Raw genomic sequence first — 22,271 nt, 5'->3', positions numbered from 1 at the left:
CACTTAACTGCATGAAAACTTCTGTTAAGGCAGATACTACTAAATAACATTTAATGACTGACCACTAGGTCATTTCTAATTAAGAAATTGCCCAGTACTTTGAAAAATTCTAATTAGTATGTAGTTGATCTAGAAGGCTTGCTATGTTTAGTTACAGCAAAGTGTCTTAAGTGTGTGTGATTCTTATTGAAAGGTAAGTTGCTTTGTGTCAAAAGGTGATAAACATTTTGCGTTCAGTTTTATTACTTGGTCATTTAAACAAACTCATTCCGTTCTTGAAAAGCATAGAAATCTGGTTTCAGAGCTAAGTGCACAAGTCCCCCTTCAGAAATTTACCTTTTCGTGTTGCTTGGGCCTTGAATCAGCTGTGGGCTGCTGATGTTGAAATTGCTTGTGTCCTCCAGCACCGGGCACTTGGGACCAAGGGAATGAGAAGGGCTGCAGTACTCTGTAGCCACAAGTTTATTCTGAATATTTTAGTGCAGCTACCGGGGCTGCAGTGGTCTGACGAGGCTTTCTGCTTATACAGGTTCCCTTTCTTGGTCCAGTTTTCTTAAGAACCATATGGATATCAAGACTGTCCTAGCTGGAGGCTGTTGCTTATTTAGTTTTTATGCTTTGTTGTCTGTGTCATGTGTTGTCCTAAAAATTGTGAAATTATGCATTGTTTTCTTCTCTTTATGCATGTACTGTGACTTTGAGAATCTGAATTTTTCGTCTATTGAGACATTTATTCATGTTATCAAAAACCACCTACCAAATGTGTAAAATAGAAAATGCACTGTATACAAATGAGATCTGTTGTTTCAAAAGAGGGATTATTATTTTAATTAGCCTAAATCACTTCTTAGCATTCTTCAGCCTTGTTTATGAAAATTTTAAATTTCTTTTAGTTACTTCAACATAATAGAGTAAAAAAACCGAAACCCAGATCCAGTTTTAATAGGTGACACTATCATTTCAAAGTTATCAGTGCTCCTGAAAATAAATTTGACTGCATTCTTTATGTGAATGCTAGCAATGATTTCTTTCAAAAAAAATTAAAGACTATTTTTGTTTACATTTGCATTGTTCAAAATTCTCGTGGTGACCCCTGACTCTTGAATTCACAGACTGTTTTCCTTCAGCAAAAATATTTTCTATAAAATGAATAGATAAATTTAAATAATGTACTGTCAGAAGATTGCAGCTTTGACCAGAACACATTAATAAAGATGTACGTTGAGTTCTAGAATTTTGGTTTTGAGTTAAATGCTTAAATGTGGTTAAATGCTCCATAGTGTGATGATTTTGATGAGCATAAATTCAATGCATTAAGCATGGAGGTGAAAGAATGTATTTCATTATATAGGAATGTTTCAAATTCCAGTGTGTCTGTGACCAAATATGGGCCTCGCTCGCTATCTGAAAAGAGTAGAGAGTGGACGTGCTCCATGTGTCCAAATGAGCTATAAGGCTGAAGGGAGAGAAGACAGCTTTACACCACCTTAGTGTTTCCTGTGATTCTGCATTAGGCCAGCTGGGCCTGGGTGGTCTGAAGAGCTGTTATAATGGTTAACACAGCCAAAACACAGTGAACTTCTCTTCCTTAAATACTCTTCCAGCTGGAGGCTGCCAAAGGGAAACACTACAGGGCTGATATTCCAACTGTCAGCTTTTGTAAGTTGGTCTATAGCAGAACAGCTCTCTGCTGATCAGCTAGTCCTTCTGCACCACTTGGCTAGAGCAGGCATCAAGCTCTTCACGTTGTGTTGATCTGCTAATGTGTAGAAGACCAGTAGGCTGTGAAGCATTTTCATATTTGCTTGCTGAGCAATCTAAGTAAAGTATTTCAGTAAATGGGCAAATTAAAGGAGGTTATAGTAGCTTTATGATGCACGCAGTAAATCACTCGGCATGTTTTATAGTAACAGAGCAAAGCATATTCTTTCAGCAGTTAAGTGACGGGTACAGATCTCATTATAAGTAGGCATAGGAATTTTTCCTAGGATTGAATGTTTACACTTGGCATGGTTTATTATTCTTGGAGAAAGGATACTCAGGCTACATTATGGTGTCATTAATCCTGGAATAAAGCTAAAATGATTCACTTCCTGAATGTGATTGAATTAGGCATGCCATTGCTCAAGGAAAGGTAGGAGAACATTGCATGTAGGTTTCCAGTGGAGAACTAAAGTAGTGTTGAACAGCAGCTAATGCAGCCCCAAAGAGTGTTTTAATCTACTTTAAAAGCCATTATAGAAATGGAGAATGCAAGCAGAACATTGGAAGATAATACCTGCTGCAGAATGTCCTCCCCTCCAGCACAGATTTCTTTCATACATTGTCGTACAGTGGAGAGAGGAAGACATTATACTACATTGCACCCTTCTGTACACAAATACCTATACAACAGCCAGAGGGAAACCTTCCATTAGGTGTATAAATGCTTTGTCACTTAAATTTAAGTGCCTTAGAACAGAATTTGATCCCATATCTAACTTCGCTCCTTTTAAAGTTTTGATTCATATATTTCTTTTTCAGTCATAAAAATTCCCCAGTGTGCAATGCATGTAAGAGACCTGAACAAGTAAATCAATACTTGAGTAAAAGAGCCCAACCATCATAATATAGATTGAGATGTTGAAAAGCCACTGGAGTTCTACATCTTTAAGCAAGGAAGAACTGTTTAGAGAAATGTAACAAATAAGGCTTACAGGGGTTTTTTTAAGTTTTCTGTTTTTTCTTTCTTCTGCACTCTTCAGTCCTTCCCTAAATCACAGCTATTAGAATAAAACAGGTTGTTGTATTAACTGCTGACTGCACTTAGACTTAATGAAATTTAATTTAGTATTGTGATATTCACGCCATGTAATTGGAAATGTGTGTGTGTGTGCGCTCATGAGTAAAAACTGAGGTCAGTTCTTCATCTGATTCTGTTAACTATTTGTGGAACAAGATTCTGGTTTCAAAACACAGTTTTGATTTGGGATGTTTCTAATGTGAAACCTTGAACATTGCCTTACCCCTGACAAAAATCTAAATAAAATTTCTTCATGAGTATTCTTAGAAAGCAAGGAGAAAAAGACATGAGTAATGTACACTTTCACTTTAATATCAGAGTTATCAGTTCATTTCCATCTTCTATCTACTAATTTATGTCTGTAAAGTTCTTTGAAGATGAAGTTGGTTTTGGACTTAGTAAAACTATATATAATTATCATGGTTTATAACAAGTTCAAAGTTAACATGTGCTTTCTTGTTTAAATAATGTTGTTCCCATCTTCCTCCTTCGCTTCTGTTTGGTTTTGGAGGTTTGGTTTGTTGGGGTTTTTTAAGTCATGAAGATTACTTCATTCATAGTAACACTCTTCACATGAGCAGACAGGCATTCAGTTAGGAAATGGTTATTTTTAGCCTGTTTTTCCCCAGGAAATTCAGTGGCAGTGAGTCATTAACACATTGCATTTTCTGAGAGCAGGTTGACCTGACACCCAGTAGACCTATAAAAATCTGTGGGAAGGTATCAAACGATAACTGCTGCTGTTAAGAGAGCCTGTTTTAAGTTCTCCTTAGTGGGGAAGATTGTGGGATAGATTAGCAGCAGTTTGGTTACAGCATCTGGGTTGTTCAAAGCTAGTAGCACTGTGGTGGCTCTGGAGGAGAGTATGGTGGTTGACCTCACCATATATCAAGCTCTGAGCTTACAAGAGGATATAAGAGGAGTCAAGACACGGTAGCCTCATCTATACAGTACTGCAGCATCACTGTCAAGACCCTGGTTATGGTAAAGCTTCTGTGTATTTGGATGAACTTGTGAGAGTGCAGTTACCAACAGGGCCTCTGAAATGGCATGTGGCTTCCACTGCCATCTCAACAGATCCAAAGTAAGAGTAAAGCTCTCATTTCTTGTCAAAACTTTCATGGAGACAGACTATCAAGTCAAGGAGCACAAGGAGCACAGTGTATCAAGAACCAGTTCCATGTATTTGGCATGTATAATACTAAAGAATAACAGCAAAGGGCCACACTGTCAGTGAGCGCAGAATGACAACACTTCTTTCATGCCAACGGGGTTACACCAGTTTATTACCATTGAGAAGGGCCAAGTCATTCACATTGTCAAGCAACAACTAACTAATAACTAATACAAAATCAATGTTTTATTTACCAGTTCTTTGTAAATCATAAATAACAGCACCTACTGTGAGAGTTTGCTGTGGAGCCATGCGAGGTACTGTGGGGAAAAACTCTGTGCTTAATCTTTTTTTTCTGTATCAGAGAGGCATTTTCACGCAGAGGCTTTTTACCAGTGGAACTTCATTACTCTGTTTTCCTTGGAAGCTGAAAATTAATATTTAGTTGCCTTCAGAAAATTTTATTTACCTATGTATGGTTTTATGGTACTGCTACGTAGCCCCTTAAACTATTTCCTCTGTGTAGATTAAGGTGTTTGATCTACAAGCATGTCATCAGTTTGTACTTTTACACAACAAAAGATTATTCAGACAACTTTAAAGTAGTTGTTTCTTTAGTTTTTACAATGGAGCAAATGAGTTCTCATTGCTATACTAATTTAAAACTGAAATGTTTTTTATCTCCATATACAAGAAATAGAGGGCTAAAAAGAAAAAAAAAAAAAGTCTGTTAGTCTTGAATCAGATTTCTTTTCCAGCTGCCTGAACAAATTGACTCCAGTGCAATTTGCACAGCTGGGCAGGCTGGCAGATGGTAGGAAGCATTTTGGGTAAGGTAGCCTTTTACCACAGTCTGAAATAAAATGATGTAGATAGTAAATCTGCAGGGTTTGGGTTATTGGGGTTTTTTTTAGCCAAAGTTGTTAAATAAACACTAATCTTACATGTATGTATGTTTCTTTTGAAAATTTGAAGGGTTTTTTCATCAACTTGTGGCTTGTTTCTGTTGAATCCCTAGATAGGCTTGTGTAATCCAGCATAGAGTATCAGCTCAGTAATTCAATGAGCTCATTGAGAAGACATGACTTGGAAAAGAGGCATAAAAATACACTATAATTAAGTTATGCTGAAGCATCGGTACATGCACAATAAAGTTAACTTTAAAAATTGGACAAATTTAACAAGAGACATATCCATATCAGGAACTCTAGAAAGAACATTCATTGGTATTTACATACATATAAACTGGTACTGAATTGTAGCAGTGCCCACATTAAATAGCAATAACAGAGTACATGTGAATGGGGTGTTACATTTTTAAATACTAGACATACAAGAACAGTTCATGTGGGAAGAGATTTAGTACAGAGGCAGTAATGACAGCTCCTGTGAACGGAGTATTTGCCTATTAGTAGGCAAAACTCTAAAACAGATTCTGCCAGTATCACCACATGCACCCGATACATTCCTATGCCAGTTTTTCTCAGCAGTGACAAGAACTAAATTTCAGATTTGTAAAATGTGTGTTTCTATTTAGATTATATTTAAATTCAATTTACTTTAAAATTCACAATTACAGTTTATCTGTATAAAGACTTAATATAAGTTATGTTTACAAAGTTTTCATTATAAAATCCAAGTAGCACAGTTTTGTTACTAGGTGTTCAATATCACTCAGCTAGTTGAAGTCTGTAACATGCAATTAGAATTTAAGTACAAAGCCAGATTTTGTACCCTCTTCTGCAGAACAGAATTTTTTCTTCATTTCACTGTAAATACATGTATGTATATGCATTTAAGTTCAGTAGTTAAGTTATTCAAAATTGAAAAACTGCTTGAGAATTATAACAGACATAATTTTTTTCTTTCTACAATGTACAGATATAGTTCTACAAACTTAAAAGATATAGGTTATTTGAGTAGAACAGATAATACTAGCATTGTGAATAAAATTATTCAAACTCCAGTTAAAAAGCACATTTCATAAATATTTTTTTCTCTTCTTATCTATCTGTGTCTTTGCAGGATTTTGCTTTTTTTTTTTACATGCCTATATACTTTCAGGATTCGAATAATAAAATTTATCCATATATAGATTTTTAACATTCCATAAAATGAAGCTTGATGCAAACTGAGTAAAAATCATCATCTAATAAATGAAAGGTGCATCATTAGTCATTTTAAACACTGAAAGTATGAATGCACTTATGTAATGCTATGTAATTACTTACCTTGCTTAAATACATATAGAATGGTAGAGTTGCCCTCCTAGATAGGAAGGAAGAATTCCAAATTTTTCACAATGGTTACATATAAGCAAATAGGTAATGTGTTTCAATGGTTAACAAACCAGAGACTTGGTTTCCTTGGAAATAAGAACTATAAAATCAAAGTCAAATTAATATTATTTTAAATAAGTTGTCTTTTTCACTGATTTAAAGTTTAAATGCTGTCTTCACCAGACAAAGCATTTCTGCTAATTCTACATGGATATATATCCCAGAAAAAGTGATAAGAAAAAGCGGTGTGTTATGAATGTCCCCTGGCAGTTATTTTCTTTTTTTTTTTTTTTTTTTTTTTTACTAGTGGTATAGGTTCATTTTCCCATAAATAAAAATGTTTATTTAGAATTTGTAAAGGGAGAAAGTTGTTAAAAGATGTCTGGCAATTACAATGTAGAAAGCGAGCAATTATTTTTACTATATGTACCAATATCAACAAGTAACTAATGTTAAATGATAAAAAGCAAAAGCCAGCTTAGAAGGAAAGAGCACAGTCCTTGTTAAAAATATGTATCTTAATTTTTAATTTTTTATATTATCTTTCTTCCATCTCTTAATTTCTCCAGTGTTTTTCCTATTCCTCCAAAATCTCTATATGCTTTTTACATGTGTGTGTATGTAATTTGTGTAATTGTGGTGAGGATTTTCATTTTAAAGTGAACCCAGATATCAAGATTTTTCCTGTATTCGGTGTAAAGTTTCTTCCTCTAACTTGTTTCTGATGATAGAGTCAGTGCTTCATCAAAGCAAGTAGAGTTGTTCCATGGTTTAGCGTTTGAGGACTGATTTGACAACATAAACTGACAACAGGTAGAAAATTCTATAGCAGGTTCTTGAGTGTTCCAGTATTCGCTTTGTATTAGCTTCTAGGTATTTCATAGTCTCCACTTCCGTTAAGTTCCTTTTTGTGCCTGATGTTTGAAAGTGGAGGGTTAGCAATATGTTCTTTCCTCCCAACAACTTTACAGCAGCATCAATATGTTTCTGTTTAGGGATGTTTCAATAACGTCTTTAGTTTGGCAGCTGTTAAGATTTAAATTCATTCCTCACAATAGTCACAAAAGATAATGATATTGAAACAGTTATCATCTCCCTTTTGGGATCAGTTGGCACTCTGTAGATGTCTCCAATCATATTTTGAGATTTCAGGACAAAAGAACGAACCTAGTCAGACCAAGCAACTGAAGAAACTGTCTAGAAAGTTTTCATCAAGTCCATCAGAACAAATCTAGTTTACTAAATAATCTGTGTTAGTGCAATCCTTAAATAAGATACTTCTGTGCTTATATGGAACGTCTTCCTGCTCAAAGATTGGATGGGTCCAAAGGTAGACTGCCGTTAAGGCATATTTCGGCATGTTTTTGTGCTCTTTTCTTATACCATTCTCCTTTTTAAATAGTCCACTCCCTCTGAGGTCAGAAAGTCATGTAGTCTGGGAATTTCACTTGAAAATTCCTTTGAGGCAGAGCTGATCCTTTGTAATTCATGTGGTTTCCATCACATTTCATCTGAAGTTCTAGGATATAAATTATCACTCTTTGTCATGTGTGGCTAAGTGCGTAGAGGTGAAGTTGATCCAGGTGGTGTCAAGATACTAGATTAGGTACAGCATTTGAAGAGCTGAGGGATAAGCTCAACACTGAATATTTGGAAAAAATCACTGCTGACACAGCAACTGCTACAGTCTCCCGTGCTGTGAGCTTAAGCTGTGCTCTCCTGCGTAGTGCGACAGGTAGCCAAACTTGTGGAGAAAAATGAAGAAGGTAGAAACGTGAAAGATTCTTTCTATAGGTTTCCAAAAGCAAACTCCGACATATCTGTTATATTTTACATTTTCAACTTCTTACCCTCGTTGTTTGTGTTGAATCGGGCAGCAACATACAATGAAGTCAAATACAATGGTGAGAGTTTTATAAAAACTAAGAGAAAATTTATTAATATATATTTTAGATAAAATGGTCACTAATACCTGATTTCCAAGGAGCTAACTGGAATGTCTGACTTCCACTTGAAGCTTGTTTACCCAGCAAGGTAGACATTTTTTCCAAGCTTAGGGATAGGGAGGGAAAGTTGTCTTGATTTGAGGTAAAACAGAACCAACTTCCTTTTCAGTAATTTTACTTTCAGTTAAAGAGAGCATCTGTCATTTGTTTATTGGCCAGCCCAGCCTAAACCATGACAAAAGTCCTAGGTAGAAATAATGCATGTAAGCTTTTTAAAGTAGGTCTGTTTTAGTGTGCTGCCTCTGTTTTTCTGAAAGAGGAAACGTGACAATTTATGATAGACAGTCAGAGATTATGGGGTTTTTTTGTATTATTTTTTTAATTATTTTGAGGTTTTTATTATCAGTGCAAACTACATTGTTACTGTCTCCTGAAATAAAATCCTAGTTTGGCTGACTTAGTTACAGATGGTATCCAGATGATTGTCGGACAAGTCCTATTCTAAGAGTAACTGAATTACAGATACAGCCCCAAGTGTGATGAAGGCCTGAGGCCCAATGCTTGGGCCACGGGAGAATAATTAAGCGAGACCCTGAAAAGGACACTGATGCAGGTACCCTCCTAACAGCAAATTTTATCAAAGCAGTTGTTAATTATTACGAAGTTGTGTTCCCGTGGATGCAATCTTTTTTTGCTGCACTTCACGTGTGTTCTGTGCTTCCTGAGGCATATTCTTGCTATTAAGATGGTAAGCTTTAGGCTAGAGATGGTATTTTTGTGTTGTGCTTCTTCCAGCAAAATAAACCTTCAGGCACCACCAAATATAAAGACTAATAAAAACTGTATTAAATGTGTCAAGCAGTGTTCCATCCTGTATAAAATATACCATATCACTTAAAACTTGTCTCTGTGAATGTTCTTGTGAGTTGTGTTTGACTGGGCAAGCAATCGTCTAGTCAGGAAAAGAGGGGTTGATAAGCAAGTCAATGTGTATTTGTTTTTTAATTTAGAGTACTTGAGAATGATGCATAAATGTAACTGTTTTTCTGTTATGTGCTCAGCAGTGTTTCAAAAGGTTATAAATCAAATATTGTCAGTATGGGAAGTAGTGTTGATTGGAGTGTTACTCCTGCACGTTTAAAAAAAGAGATATGTTTCAGCATCTGATTTTTTTCCATTTTCCCACAGATATCAATGAGTGTCAGTTACAGGGAGTATGCCCTAATGGTGAGTGCTTGAATACCATGGGCAGCTACAGATGTACCTGCAAAATGGGATTTGTGCCAGATCCTACTCTCTCAAGATGCATACGTAAGTAAGAGTGCTAATCAAAGTACCAAAATAGATACTTAATTGTACTTTAGGTGAGGATTTATTTGACTGGCCCCAACTCTTCTAAGCTGTCCCTGTCTTTTTTGCTGTCCCTGCCTCCTCTTCTCAGTTTATTCACTTTATTTATTCAGTCTCAGTGCTTACGCCTCTTTTCTGTCTCTTTGTCCTGGAAGCCTTGGTCTCCACCAGCAGCTGGCCACAATCCTTGCCATCTTTTCCTAGTTTTCTTGTCAAACAAAGCCTTCAAGGCCACAGCCAGCCTCCTCATACGCTCAGTCTTTCTCACCAGCCTGGAGTTCTCCTTCCCACAATTTTTTTTCCCTTCTCTGCTAGTTGCCCAGCCAGAATTATCTGTGTGTCTTGCCCTCCCCTCTTCCACCTCTGCAGCTTTTACCTGGGTAGTTTCTATTACTAAACATTCAGCCCAGGATGATCTTTGGCACATTTTCCTTCTGATTAAGAAGGATTAAAAATTAAGAAAGAATCAGGAGACAGAAAAAGTTGTGAACAGCATGAATGCAAATATTTTCCTCTCTTAATCAGCTTTTACTTGGTTTGAGATCAACTGCCTCTCCAAAAAGAAAAGAAAGCATAGAGAACTGCTAAATTTCTCTCTTTAAGTTTTTTGGAAAGAATACTTACAAGTGAAAAATACCTAATTTCCTAAGATCCTTATCTGAGCTATCTTCAGATTTAAAAAATGTAGTCTAGAGCTGTAGGTGAATGCGTTCATTTTTTTCAGCACAATTGTCTTATGCTTTTGGTAACGACCCTCAATTACTGAGAGAGTTTTTCAGCATTTTGAAGAATTTCTTACCACTTTTCAGTTTAACACCACAAAAAAAGATGTTGGTTTTTGTTTTTGGTTTTACATGTCCTGTTGAAAATCGGATAGCCTTTGTTTTTTTTGAGTGAAGTGAACATATTACCTAGAACTGTTAACTGTGTGTGAATGTGGATGCATAAGTTAGAAAATTGAATGGATCTTAGCTTCTTGTTACCTCATACTAGTCACAGTTTATGGCCTTTGGCTCTTCCACATTAAAACTAATCGTAACAAAATGTAAATACATAATTGTTTCTTTTTCAAAAAAAAAAAAGTCAAGTATGATACTTAATCCTTTTGCTGTCTTATTTATGTAGCCTACTTATAGCTGAATGTTCCGGTGGCTATGTAGCTTGACACAACTGTATATTGCTAGTGATTGACCCTATTCTTCAGCAGTCGGACTTGTATGCAAGTGAGAGAGCTGATTCTGACTCTCTGTTGTGGCAGCATGGCAACTGCTGATTTGGAATTTATTTTTTTTTTCTTCAAAATACTTTTTATCCTTGGTCTAGGATGAGTTGGAATTCAGGAGTGTTTCCGAAATAATAATTTTCTTTTATGTTGTGATTATGGCTTGAGATAGGTGTTTGAAATAAAACCGGTGCAGATGGTAATATTAATCCATTTAACTGGTATTGGAAATCTAGTGGTGTTGCTCTGTTTTGCATTTCGTGTGAACAGTACCATCCTCTCTTCCACTTTCATTGCAGCTGATAATCCTATAGTTGCTGAAGAGAAGGGACCCTGCTACCGGTTTGTTAGTGCAGGAAAGCAATGCATGCATCCTCTTTCTGTTCAGCTCAGCAAGCAGCTTTGCTGTTGCAGTGTTGGCAAAGCCTGGGGCCCGCACTGTGAGAAGTGTCCGCTGCCGGGAACAGGTAAGAACTTCCCATTAAAAAGGCAAACTCTTGCCCCCATCCTGTGTTTGTTATGTGTGCTTTTGGAAAAAAAAATATATCCAAGAATTGATTTTAAACAAGAAGTGTCCATCAGTAAATTATGACAGTTCTTTACATGATAGTAGAATAATCACATATATAGTAGTTTTATTCATAGGGATTTGTGATTAAAACAAAGGAATTATCTTTGATATGTTGTGATAGAATTCCAGATTAATATTTGCATTTCAGAATATGTCCTTGAACTTTGATTCTCCATCACATGAAGATAAATTAATTGTACAGTATATTCTGACTATGAATACAGACAAATTAACACAAAATCTAATTAATACTCTTCTTTGTTAAAAGCAACAGTGAGAGGATGGCAGCTTTTGAGAATTAGGTTACAGAACGACATGTGTTGTAGTTTACATTACAGATAGTGGGAATATGTATGGGAGTATCTCTGCTTTCTAACCTTCCTTCATATCTTTACCATCCATTTTGGGGAATGTGCAAAGTATGATGTCGCCTTCTTAACAACAAACTGGTGGTTAAAAATTTCATGCCACCTTTCACTTAATTCCTTACTTGGTACATAAAATTCGCTTTTATTATCAGTGTTCACTTGGAGTCCTGCTGGTTTTAAATATAGAAGGACTTGGAACATACAAGGGTGGTTGGTCGCCCCCCTCATTTAGGCTGCTCATAGCTTAAGATCCCACACATTATAGGGACTGATCGCTGATTTTGAGTACCTTCTATTCCCTGATTTTGCTTAAAACTTAAACGACTAAAGTTGGAGTCTTTAGTCAAAATCAATTTAATACTATTTTTTGTCCAAATGTATGGTCTCAAATTCATCTTTTTTAAAAGCCTCATTGCTTATTGTAATATACATGATGTACGGCCTGTTCAGTATTTTAGCACAGGTATTTGTAATGGTAATCCACTGTCCTTCCTGAAGTTGCTGCTGAAGATACCACTGTTGTGACACAGGTCATGTATTTCTCTGGAGTATTTTATAAAGGCTCAGATTTTCAAAACTAGCTAGCTGCTTTGAGAAATCCACAGCTAGCATCAGAGACATAATGAGAGCAGCATATTCCTTACTTCTTTTAAGTTTGGCTTGCAGAAATGGAAGTGACCAACATTTTTGAGCATTTCAATTGATTCTTAAAGCCATTGTTTCCTGCATGACCATTGTGTTGCAAGATCACTGATTAGGATTTTAAAAGACCAGTTCACTTTCAGATAAATAATATTTATGTGGCTTTTTAATGGAGAAAAAAACATATTCTCATCAATGACTTGCAGTTTAAATGCAGATGCTTTGCATCTATGAGAATATTGCATGAGGCTTTATGCCCAATTGTGTGTATTCTGGAGCAGAGTATATATCTTTTTGCAAAGTTGGCTGCGCTCTAGTCATCGTTGAATATTATGTGGAATTGGTTATTTTAGTGATTTGTCTTAATGGAAAGATGTCAGAGAGAAGATCTGTGGGTAGAAAATTCTGATGAGCTGTGTGGGAAACACTTTTCCCATTTCATGACAACTTTCATGTTCCTTTCTATAACAGGTTAAATACATAATCTTTCAGAGTTTTCTATGAAAAATGTGTGAAAGTGGGATACTCCAGAATGGGGTAATGTATTTACTGCAGCATCCCATGTTAATTTAAGAGTCATTGAATTAAAAAGTTCTCACTCGTTTAAAATATTTGTACAAAGTAGCCCAGCTCCAAAAGAGAGACTGAGAGAGGCCAATTTTGTATACCCGGGTGCTGAGAGCACTTATCAGAGCTGTGGTAGAATAAGGCTCACGTTTCTATTCTGCATTTGAGAGAATATGACTGGAAACAAGATTTCCTGCATCCTGAGTATGCATCTGAAGGGACAGGCATCAAATTTTCTCTGTCTTCCTCCTTTGACCAGAATTCCCACCCTCAGTTGGGTGGTTTTGTGGCAAGTTTTGATATGAGCATTCATTTTGATATTAGCATTTCATTGTTCTGAATCCACTCAGTTTAATCAGTTTGAGCCTTCGTCTTTTCTGATGGTGTCTTAGTAATAGAACACAGTATGCATTTAATGCATACTGCAATTTAATTTATGATTTAAGGAATTCATCTGTGGAGTACTTATAGTGAGTATTTTGTGGGTTTATTTTAGATGCTAATTCATTTTAAAAGCCTGATATGGTCAATGCAGAATTTGTGAACTTACCAATGCCCCACTCTGCACATCTTTTAAGAAACTGTAAGAAATCACTTTGGGCACCTGGGAGACTAAATTTTTGGTGTTTCATCCCAACATAGCTTTACCTAGAGCAATGAGGACAATGAAGCCCTGCCCCCTCAGGACTCCTGAAGTTCTCCCTGTCCCTGACGGGAGCATAGCTATTATTTTTGATGGGGAGGAAGGCTGACCTGTATTTCTTTTTCATTCTAGTCTTCCACTAGGACTGCAAAACCTGATGCTCATGTAGAGCAGCTGCAGAGATCAGAGCAGGTGCTGCTGCCCAACTTTCATTACCCTTTTCTGTAGCAGCTTTATAAATGAGATTATTTCCCCTCACTTCCAGTGATGATTTGGCTTTTTATGATCCCCATCTTGTTTTTATCCAGCCCACTGAGGTCAGTGGAAAGACTTACTCAATTCAGTGGAATTTGGATCAGGGCTGGTATGAGACCTCTGATGAAGTCAAGTGGGATCCTGTGAACAAATGTTGTTACTCATTGATATTCTTCTGCTCCTCTAGTACAGGGGGGTGAGCTTTTTTTCTTTGGTGTTGGCAAAAAGAGAATGATAGAAATAGTGACTGTCATTCCTTATGCAATGTAGATCATGATGACAATTTGCATATTTAAATTCATATTTGGAAAGGCTATACTGCTTGAAGAGGATTAGTACAAAATATCTTATATAATATTATCTTATATAATACAATGATAGATTAAACATAACTGAAGAAAGATGGTAATCTGGAGTGGAAACCTCCTGGGAATAACAGCCAGAACATGATTTTGGGAGAATGCTAAGTCATATTAGCATGCAATACATAGCTTGTCTTTCAATATTTTTTTGTAAAAATGTATATACAATATGAGATTAAATTTATTAGTGGTAGTCATTATATTTTCCACTATGTCAACATATTGCACTTTTAGACTCCTAAAAGGAATATTTTCCCATCCCAAATCTAGCTGCTTTTAAGGAAATCTGCCCTGGTGGAATGGGTTATACGGTTTCTGGCCCTCACAGAAACAAGCTATATCATCACCCTGCAGTTAGAGTACAGCCACCTGTCATTGGCAAGACCCCGATTACTCAACCTGTTGCTAAAGGTACTTCTCCTCCACCTCTCCCAGCAAAGGAAGAGCCAGTGGAGGCACTGACCTTCTCACAGAAAAGTGAGACTGAGATGGCTGTGCAAGAAGGTGAGAGTGGGAAAATTTAGTCTTTCTATATTTCTATGCATGTGTCTTCAATGGTGTATTTCTTTGTGGAGTAGCTGCATACAGTGCAGGACAAAGAGGCGTCACTTCCCACAGCAGAGTGTTCCACGTTGTGGAGTGTATTGTGTTACACGATTTACTTCTAAAATTTTATGTATGACTCCTGCCAAATGCTGAGAATGCCATGGGGAGATAGAGATTGCTTTAATTTCACAAATTTTTATGATAAGAAATAATAAATATTTGGCTGAAGACTTTTATAAAGATATTTATAATGTCTAATGTAGACTCAACTCAGGCTTTGATTTACTAGTACTTGGGGTGGCAGAAGCTAAGGAGTTTTCATCATCTTCCTTCTATACTCTGCTGTAGATTAGCACCACCTGATGTGGGCATGCTTCCCCTTCAGCTGGTCTGCTCTCACCCCTGCAGCTGCTCGCTTGGTCAGCCCCTCTCTGCTGGGCTGTTTAACGATTAGTTGACTCCTCTAAGATATTTTTCTCAGATTTCATTTTCCGCAAGCTCCTCTAAGAACTGACAGCAGCCGAAATTGTCCTGAGTCTAAAACTGATCCAGAAGCAAAGAAATGCAGAAAGCATTATTATTATAAATATATTGCCAGCAAACTTGGGATGAACTAACTGTAGACAAGAACTACGTTGCTGAAGAACCCTCTCATGATATTGAGTACTTAAGAGGTTATTTCCAAGTAGCAGTTGTGTTTCTGCCTGTCAGGCCATTGTCAGAAACAGTTTCAGTCAGCTGACTTTGCAAAACTCTGTGCGACATGGGTTACTTTCCAGTTAAAATCACTGCTCTGGTTTTACTTTCAAAAAGAAAATGGAGCTAAACTGAATCTGGAGAGAAAAATAAGCCATTCAAATGTACTTACAGACTGTGCTGGATTAGAAATTCTCTCATAAACCTCTGGGCTTTTCTGTGTTACGAAGTCGAAAAAAGCAGCCTATCATTCACTAAAATATTACTTCAGTAATTAGAAAGATTGCCACATTTTAGTAAATCTTAAAACACAGAGAATCTGGAGCAAAAAGGAGTATTGTTTTTTTAAAATAAAAAACTTCAAAAATATGCTTACTCTAAGTCAGTAATGATACATACGCATGTTTGAATTTTATATTCCATTTTTGGATGTTTGCATTTGGAATTTTGGAGATTTTATCAGAAGTTCTCCCAGTTCTGAAAATCAGCCTCCCTGCTAATGCTGAAGAAACTAGAGCAAGAAGAGTGATTTTATTTTTTTTTTAACATATATTTTTTTAAGTCTATCCTGTGGAAAATGTTGATTGTGAAAAGAAAAATATTTTTTACAGAAGCATATAGATTTTCATCAGTAGAAGACAAATTCAAAAAAGGCTAACTGCAATAGAAAATAAAAACTTCTATGAAATTCCTACCACTCCTTCCCAGAAAAAAAGTCACTTTTGTGGAGGGAAAAAACCCAACAAACCACTTTTACTTGCTTAAAGGAAAGGCAAATTTCCAAACTCGATTTATTTTTTTTTAACAATAAATTCTTGCAAATTTGTTAATGATTAGTTATATGTCATTATGATATTAATTTACCTTAAAAATAATTACAGGTGTTGATATTCCTTGGAAGGAATTTTTAAAGTTTAATCAGTGAGTTAATAACCTGTGAGTTTCTCAGATTGTGTCTAAGGAAACAACTGAGAAACCTATACGGCAACTGAATACTGTAAATAATTATAAATTATTTATATTATACATCCAATATATTATACAGTAAATAATTATAAGCATTGGTCAGTGTGTAGAATCTTTTTCTGGTTTCATGTTAGTTTTCACACTTGCTTCAGGAACATTACTTCAAGTTTGTACAATTTTGGGATGAGCTTAGAGCCTGAAATTTTTCTGCAATGGCAGCAACCACTTTCAAATGTGCTAGTAGTATTAAATAGAATGTGTAAGTAAATGTGATGTGAAGACTGATTATTTTTCTTTTTTCTTTCTGGTTTTAGTGGCAACTGCAGCCCCTGATCAGGTAAAACATGATGTGATTTATGTAGGAGTTAGAATGCAGACCATGTGTACAAGGTGTGATACCATAATTGTGAAAAGGATTTAGGATCGATGAGGAACAAACAGCTCACTGTGGACTTACAGTGCAAACCCTGAGGCAAAAAGAGCTCGTATTATTGTATACAACAACAGGCGGGTAGTGAGGTACAGGAAAGAGGTTCCTTTAACAGAGGTTAAAGGATGCCTTTAGGGCATTGGTGGAGGGTCTAGTACTCTATTGTTCTATCCTGTTCTGGAGGCTGCATTTTAAAGAGGATATTGAAAAATGCAGACAGTATGAAGGAGAGCCACAGGTACCGACAGCTAGAGAAAATGACTTGGAGAGAAACAGCATGAAGCATTGAGAAGCATTTGTGACACCTGCTTAAGAGACTTGTATTACTGCCTGAGCCAGTTTCCTAGGTTTTTTATGGTTGCTGTGTATTCAGTGGAGAGGAGCAGGTGCGTATTTGTGTTAAGTCCCCCAGTCTGGAGATTGCAGGTTCTCTATGCTGAAGATAATGGGATTCATTAGGAATAACTGCAATGGTACTTCATTTCCTTTTCCTAAAGACTTATAAGCATCTAACACTTTTATGAAAACAAGATGATCAGTGCAAAAGCTAAGAGAGAATGTTTCACAATGGTCAAGGAGACATATCTGGTTGTATACGTCTGTGTGATGCTGAACTGCAATTAAATACCATTCATAAGCAATTAAAGACCAGAGGATGGGAGAAATATGGAGGGACAAAGCCAAAGGTAGAATTAGAAGCTCCATTAAATGGCTGCTTCAAATAAAATCAATGTTAAATTGTATGCCATTGTGTAAACATAATATTCTATGTTCTTTCAGGCTTGAATTGGTGGTAATTAATAATTTGCTATCAAAAGCCACTCAAGTGAGAACGTTAGCAGTTTCTCAAGCCAGGAGTTTGCAGGTTGTTATGATAGCTGAATGAAGAGGAAGTTTTCAGAATGTAAATGTTTAATTGTTCTTTTAGGAATTAGCTTCCCTTGATCAAGAAAAGCAGCCTGATCTAGAGCCTGGGCAGCCTCAGCTTTCTCCTGGAATTTCAACAATTAACCTACATCCACAGTATCCAGGTAACTGGTTTTGACTTATCTTTTAGTATGAGAGAGTGCTTACAATTCTGCAAAGAATGGGAAGGTAGCAGTTGTAACAGAGGTTAGTGAAAAACTGATTGCAGCTTCACAAGCAATTTTTCCATAAGTAGCATACAGGGAAAGAAAATCATGGAAGGTGAAGTGGGAGGAATTGAGAGGTTGGCATCGACTGGGTGACTTGTTAGGAGGCAAAGACATATTTGAGGCAAAAGTGATATCCTGGATTACGTACATGAGAACTTTAATGTCAGCAGAGTCAAGGCTTTGTACCCCTTCCAAGAGGAAACTTTACTTAGGTGTCTCCTTTTAGATTTATGCATAACTTTCACTGCAAAAGTTTTACTATTGTGCTTCCTTTCTTTAGCACCTCAGTTTTTTTCACAAGCAGAGAATGATGGAAAACCCAATTATACTATTTTTTTCTACTCTAGATCTAAGCAGAATAAACTAATGAAAACCTCCATAGCGTCTGGCTCATTCAGTATCATGTGTGAATTCTTTAAGGGGTTTTTTTTGAATGCTTTAAGGGGTTTTTTTGGATGTGATTGATTTCCATTCCATGTCACACAGTAGTGATTGAGAAAACATCTCCTCCTCTGCCTGTTGAAGTTGCTCCTGAAATCTCTACTTCGAGTGCAAGTCAAGTAATTGCACCTACTCAAGTTACAGGTATTGTACTTCCTTTTTAGAACTAAAATAAATTAAGAAATTACTGTGAGTTCCTGACACTATGACTGGTTCCATGCTGCTTTTGAATTATAATAGCAAAGAGAATGTAGCCGTAGAACAGAAAGGAATAGTCTGGCGAGAGACAGAAAGTACAGAACAGCACAGCAAGGAGGGTACTGTCAACAGAGCTAGGACTAGACCCTGACAGGATGTAGCTGCCATTTTTGTGCCCATAAACAAATGATAGAAGGAAAAATTAATAATTCCACCTCAGATTATGTGATCTACAACTGAAATCCAGAACTGAAGACTACCTGGCTACAAGTTGTCTTTAGACAATCTGTACATATGTTCATGAAGTATATGTGATCATGTTCTTTGAGGGATATAGAGTTCATGGGTTATAGATCAGCATGTTTTACAAAAAGCAGATGAGGAATTACTGAGAGATCTATGTTGAAATATTCTTTTGACATTTGTGCTTCTTCCTTTTTTGATATATTGAAGTTGCTTTTTCTACATCTGTGTGTCAAGCAGTAAAAATAACAGAAATGCAAGTAATGCCCCAGTCACAGCTGAAACCTGTTTAAGTGACACCTGTGTCCAAAAGGCATGAAAATTTCACTTGCTGTAAATTTGAAAACAAAAAGTTGAATGTACATGTGTGTATACATGCAAACATTACAGTGTCACACTGGCTAGTCTCTCAGAATTAACACAGGCTTTGAAGTAATTGCAATATCGAGGTAAATACTTTAAGATACAGTATTGTATATGGTAAAGATATCTAGGCCTACCAAGAGGTTTCCCAGTTTCCATTCACAGGGAGAAACTGCACATGCTTTAATAAAAGTTTAACTCTTCAGAGATGGCTTTGCTTCATGCAAGAATGAATTTTTGACTGGCACGCAATGTGCACAGGTTATAAATCACCCTGTTGTTTGAAGTACGATTCTGTCTGCAGTTAAATCCTCCTGAACCTACTGTAAGAGTAGAGAAAGTATCCTGTCCTTCTGTAAGCATTCAGCTGCCTCCTTCAGTTACCTGTAATTGAAATTCGTCAATCCCATATGAAAGTTTTACTAATGGTGATTGTCAAACTGGAATTTGGAAGTCAGCTCTGCTGTGACTGTGTCCCTTCTGCCAGCCAGCTCCTCACTTCCTTACAGGGAGAGGAAGTTACCCTGCTGGGCAATCACATCAGATGGAAAAAAACGGTAGTTTTCCATGTTCTGCTGTTTTTAATTTCCTCAGGAAAAGGAGTAGAACTAGAAATTGTTTTGTGCTATAAACAAATAAATCCATCTGTTATTTACATACTGTTCCGAGTATGTAAATCCTAAAAACTGAATGCAGTTAGAGTTGAGACGGTTTTGAGTGACTGAATTCTGTACTTTAAGATTTAGTTAAATTTAAATGTAACCTATTTCTAAATAGTCTGAATAAATTATTTTTCTTTACAGATAACTTCTTTTTCAAGAATTACTGTTTCATGCTGCTGTATAACCTTAGTTTAAATTGCAACTAAACAAAGTCATTAGTATTTTTTGCAGTAACACATATACTTTGAGAATTTCTAAAACTACTGTAAGGGTTTAGCATCCAGTGCTGCCCACATCTGAATCTCCTTATCTTACAAAATATATCCAAGCCATTAACAGATGAGTATTCTGTAAAAATAATCATAAACCCACTGTGGTTATTTCCTTAACCTTCAATGCAAAGGTTAAATCGTATAAATTTTTATTTTATATTATCTTCATTTTACTTTATTTTTTTTTATGTACCCATTTATAGATCTTGGATGGGACATGAGACTATGTCATTAGGAAAAGCCTAGATGGTTTCTAGATTCTTCCAGATAAGGTATCTGTTACAGAAACTCAGGACTTACAAACTTGATTTACAGTTGTTTTCAGGCTTGATCTTTCTACTTAGATTACAGAATATCGTACGCTTACTGAACTGTGTGGGAGAGTTTAACATTAAACTTTTTTTTGTTTGCTTAGAAATCAACGAATGTACAGTTAATCCTGATATCTGTGGAGCAGGACACTGTGTTAATTTGCCTGTGGGGTACACTTGCATCTGCTACGAGGGGTACAGACTTAATGATCAGCAGACAAAGTGCTCTGGTATGAATGGATGCTTTCAAAAATCTGAAATAACCATGCTATGAAATGCTTGAAATGTAGAGTCTGGTCAGGGGAAATATGCTACAGTGCAGTCAGGAGTTGCATCCTCTACTGAATGCTTCCAAACTACACAGAAACTAGTTTTTCTATGTCAAATAAAATTTGCCAGCTAGTCTCTGATATAGCCTTTCAGCTGCTCAGAACAGAACGTGAATTTAATTAAATTGAATGAAAGCTCTTCCCATTGTGAGATGAGATAAAAAGTGATTAGACAGACTGTCTCTTCTCAGCTTTATATCAGGTATCTAAAATCATCAGACTGCCAGGAAGAAATACAGTTCTGTTTGGAGAAAGAATGACTGAATTAATGGCTGTTTCTCAGAATGATTTGCTCAGCTACCAGCTCTGCAGCTGAACTAAATCCAGTCATTTTGTTGGGTCTTTCCTTTCAACCTTCTCCTGAAAAAAAGAAAGTATATCATAAACGTCCCAGAAGCAAATTAGGAGGTCTCCAAAGTAAGGTCTTCATTCCCTTCAAAGCTATTAAGTTCTGGAACAGAGGGCTCTGACGAACATGAGGCAGAGCCCAGCCTGGCTCTACATGAGCCATTGCAGGTTTGGAAGCAGCTGTATCAGTATCTCCTTCATTCAGAGTATGCTGGTTCCTCTGTAACTTGGATCAGGAAGAGTTTATTATATCATGTTGCCAGGTTATGTACTATCAACTTTTCATGCTACCAAAAGTTCAGTAACTTCCCGCATGCTATCAGGTGCAACTACAGTATTAAAAAATAATTTACACGCATACACAGCCAAATGGCAACTTAAAATTCTTCTGTTGCATCCAAATTGTGTTATTGTTCCATGCTTGCAGCTTGTGCTCAGCTTGCACTCAGTGCAGTGATTTGAATAATAATCATGTCACATTCTTCAGGCCAATGCAATATTCTTATAGTCTAAGCCAGTGAGAGCATTTTTTTCCAACCAAAACTATTTAATGCATCTTTTTTTCAGCTCTGAGGGAGAGGAAAACATATACTTTTTCAAAGAATTAAAATAATTACAAGATTAGTCTTATCAAAAGCATGGCATAGAATGCACAAAAAAAATCACAACTAAATACGTTATTCTATAGTCTTACATTTTTTATTTCTTTTATAGATATTAATGAGTGTAATGAGGCACCCCATCTCTGTTCCCTTGGACGCTGTGAAAATACAGAAGGAAGTTTCCTATGTATTTGCCAAGCTGGATTCATGGCCAGCGAAGATGGAACAGACTGTGTTGGTAATTACTGGTCTCCTTTATAGAAAATAAAAATATATAGATGATTCAAGAAGTTTATCTAAAGCCCTTTAAAGTCCCCTTTTCGGCTTTTATCCTCAGTGTCACTGGTACTGGACTGGTGCCTGGAGGTGTTTTTAACTGGCTCTCACTAAACAGTTCCTCATCACAATACTGTGGTGAGGAAAATATTTGAGTGGCTCCTACTACTTTTCAAAATGATTATTTGTTTTAAACCAAGAATTTATTCAGTATCGTGCTTGTTTATGAAGATTACCATTCAGGAAAAACACCTTCTGTGGTGGGAAATACAAACATTAAAAACTTTCAATTACTTGTAGCTGTAACAAACTGTATTTTTAAATATAGCTGCAAACAGCCATGAACTACAT

At 36.4% G+C, this 22,271-nt stretch overlaps 1 protein-coding gene across 17 annotated transcripts in view; it reads left to right on the top strand.

Moving 5' to 3' along the window:
* The window catches only part of LTBP1 (latent transforming growth factor beta binding protein 1), a 203,607-nt gene that overhangs the window by 115,648 nt on the left and 65,688 nt on the right, over positions 1–22,271 (top strand). For 3 of the 17 annotated variants that reach the window (XM_074579855.1, XM_074579850.1, XM_074579859.1), the window contains 8 exons: positions 9,310–9,432; positions 10,993–11,160; positions 14,537–14,605; positions 16,624–16,646; positions 17,668–17,770; positions 18,365–18,460; positions 20,470–20,595; positions 21,757–21,882. In XM_074579855.1, coding sequence (XP_074435956.1) covers positions 9,310–9,432; positions 10,993–11,160; positions 14,537–14,605; positions 16,624–16,646; positions 17,668–17,770; positions 18,365–18,460; positions 20,470–20,595; positions 21,757–21,882 — 834 coding nt within the window. Of the gene's footprint in view, positions 1–9,309; positions 9,433–10,992; positions 11,161–14,371; positions 14,606–16,623; positions 16,647–17,667; positions 17,771–18,361; positions 18,461–20,469; positions 20,596–21,756; positions 21,883–22,271 lie in introns of all 17 variants that reach the window. The other 14 variants (XM_074579853.1, XM_074579849.1, XM_074579861.1 and 11 more) reach the window with 5 other exon arrangements.

The sequence above is a fragment of the Larus michahellis genome, chromosome 3 (assembly GCF_964199755.1).
Source record: "Larus michahellis chromosome 3, bLarMic1.1, whole genome shotgun sequence".
Taxonomy (NCBI): Eukaryota; Metazoa; Chordata; class Aves; order Charadriiformes; family Laridae; genus Larus; species Larus michahellis.
Note: the sequence above shows the minus strand (reverse complement) of the source record. Positions and strands in the feature narration are given on the sequence as shown.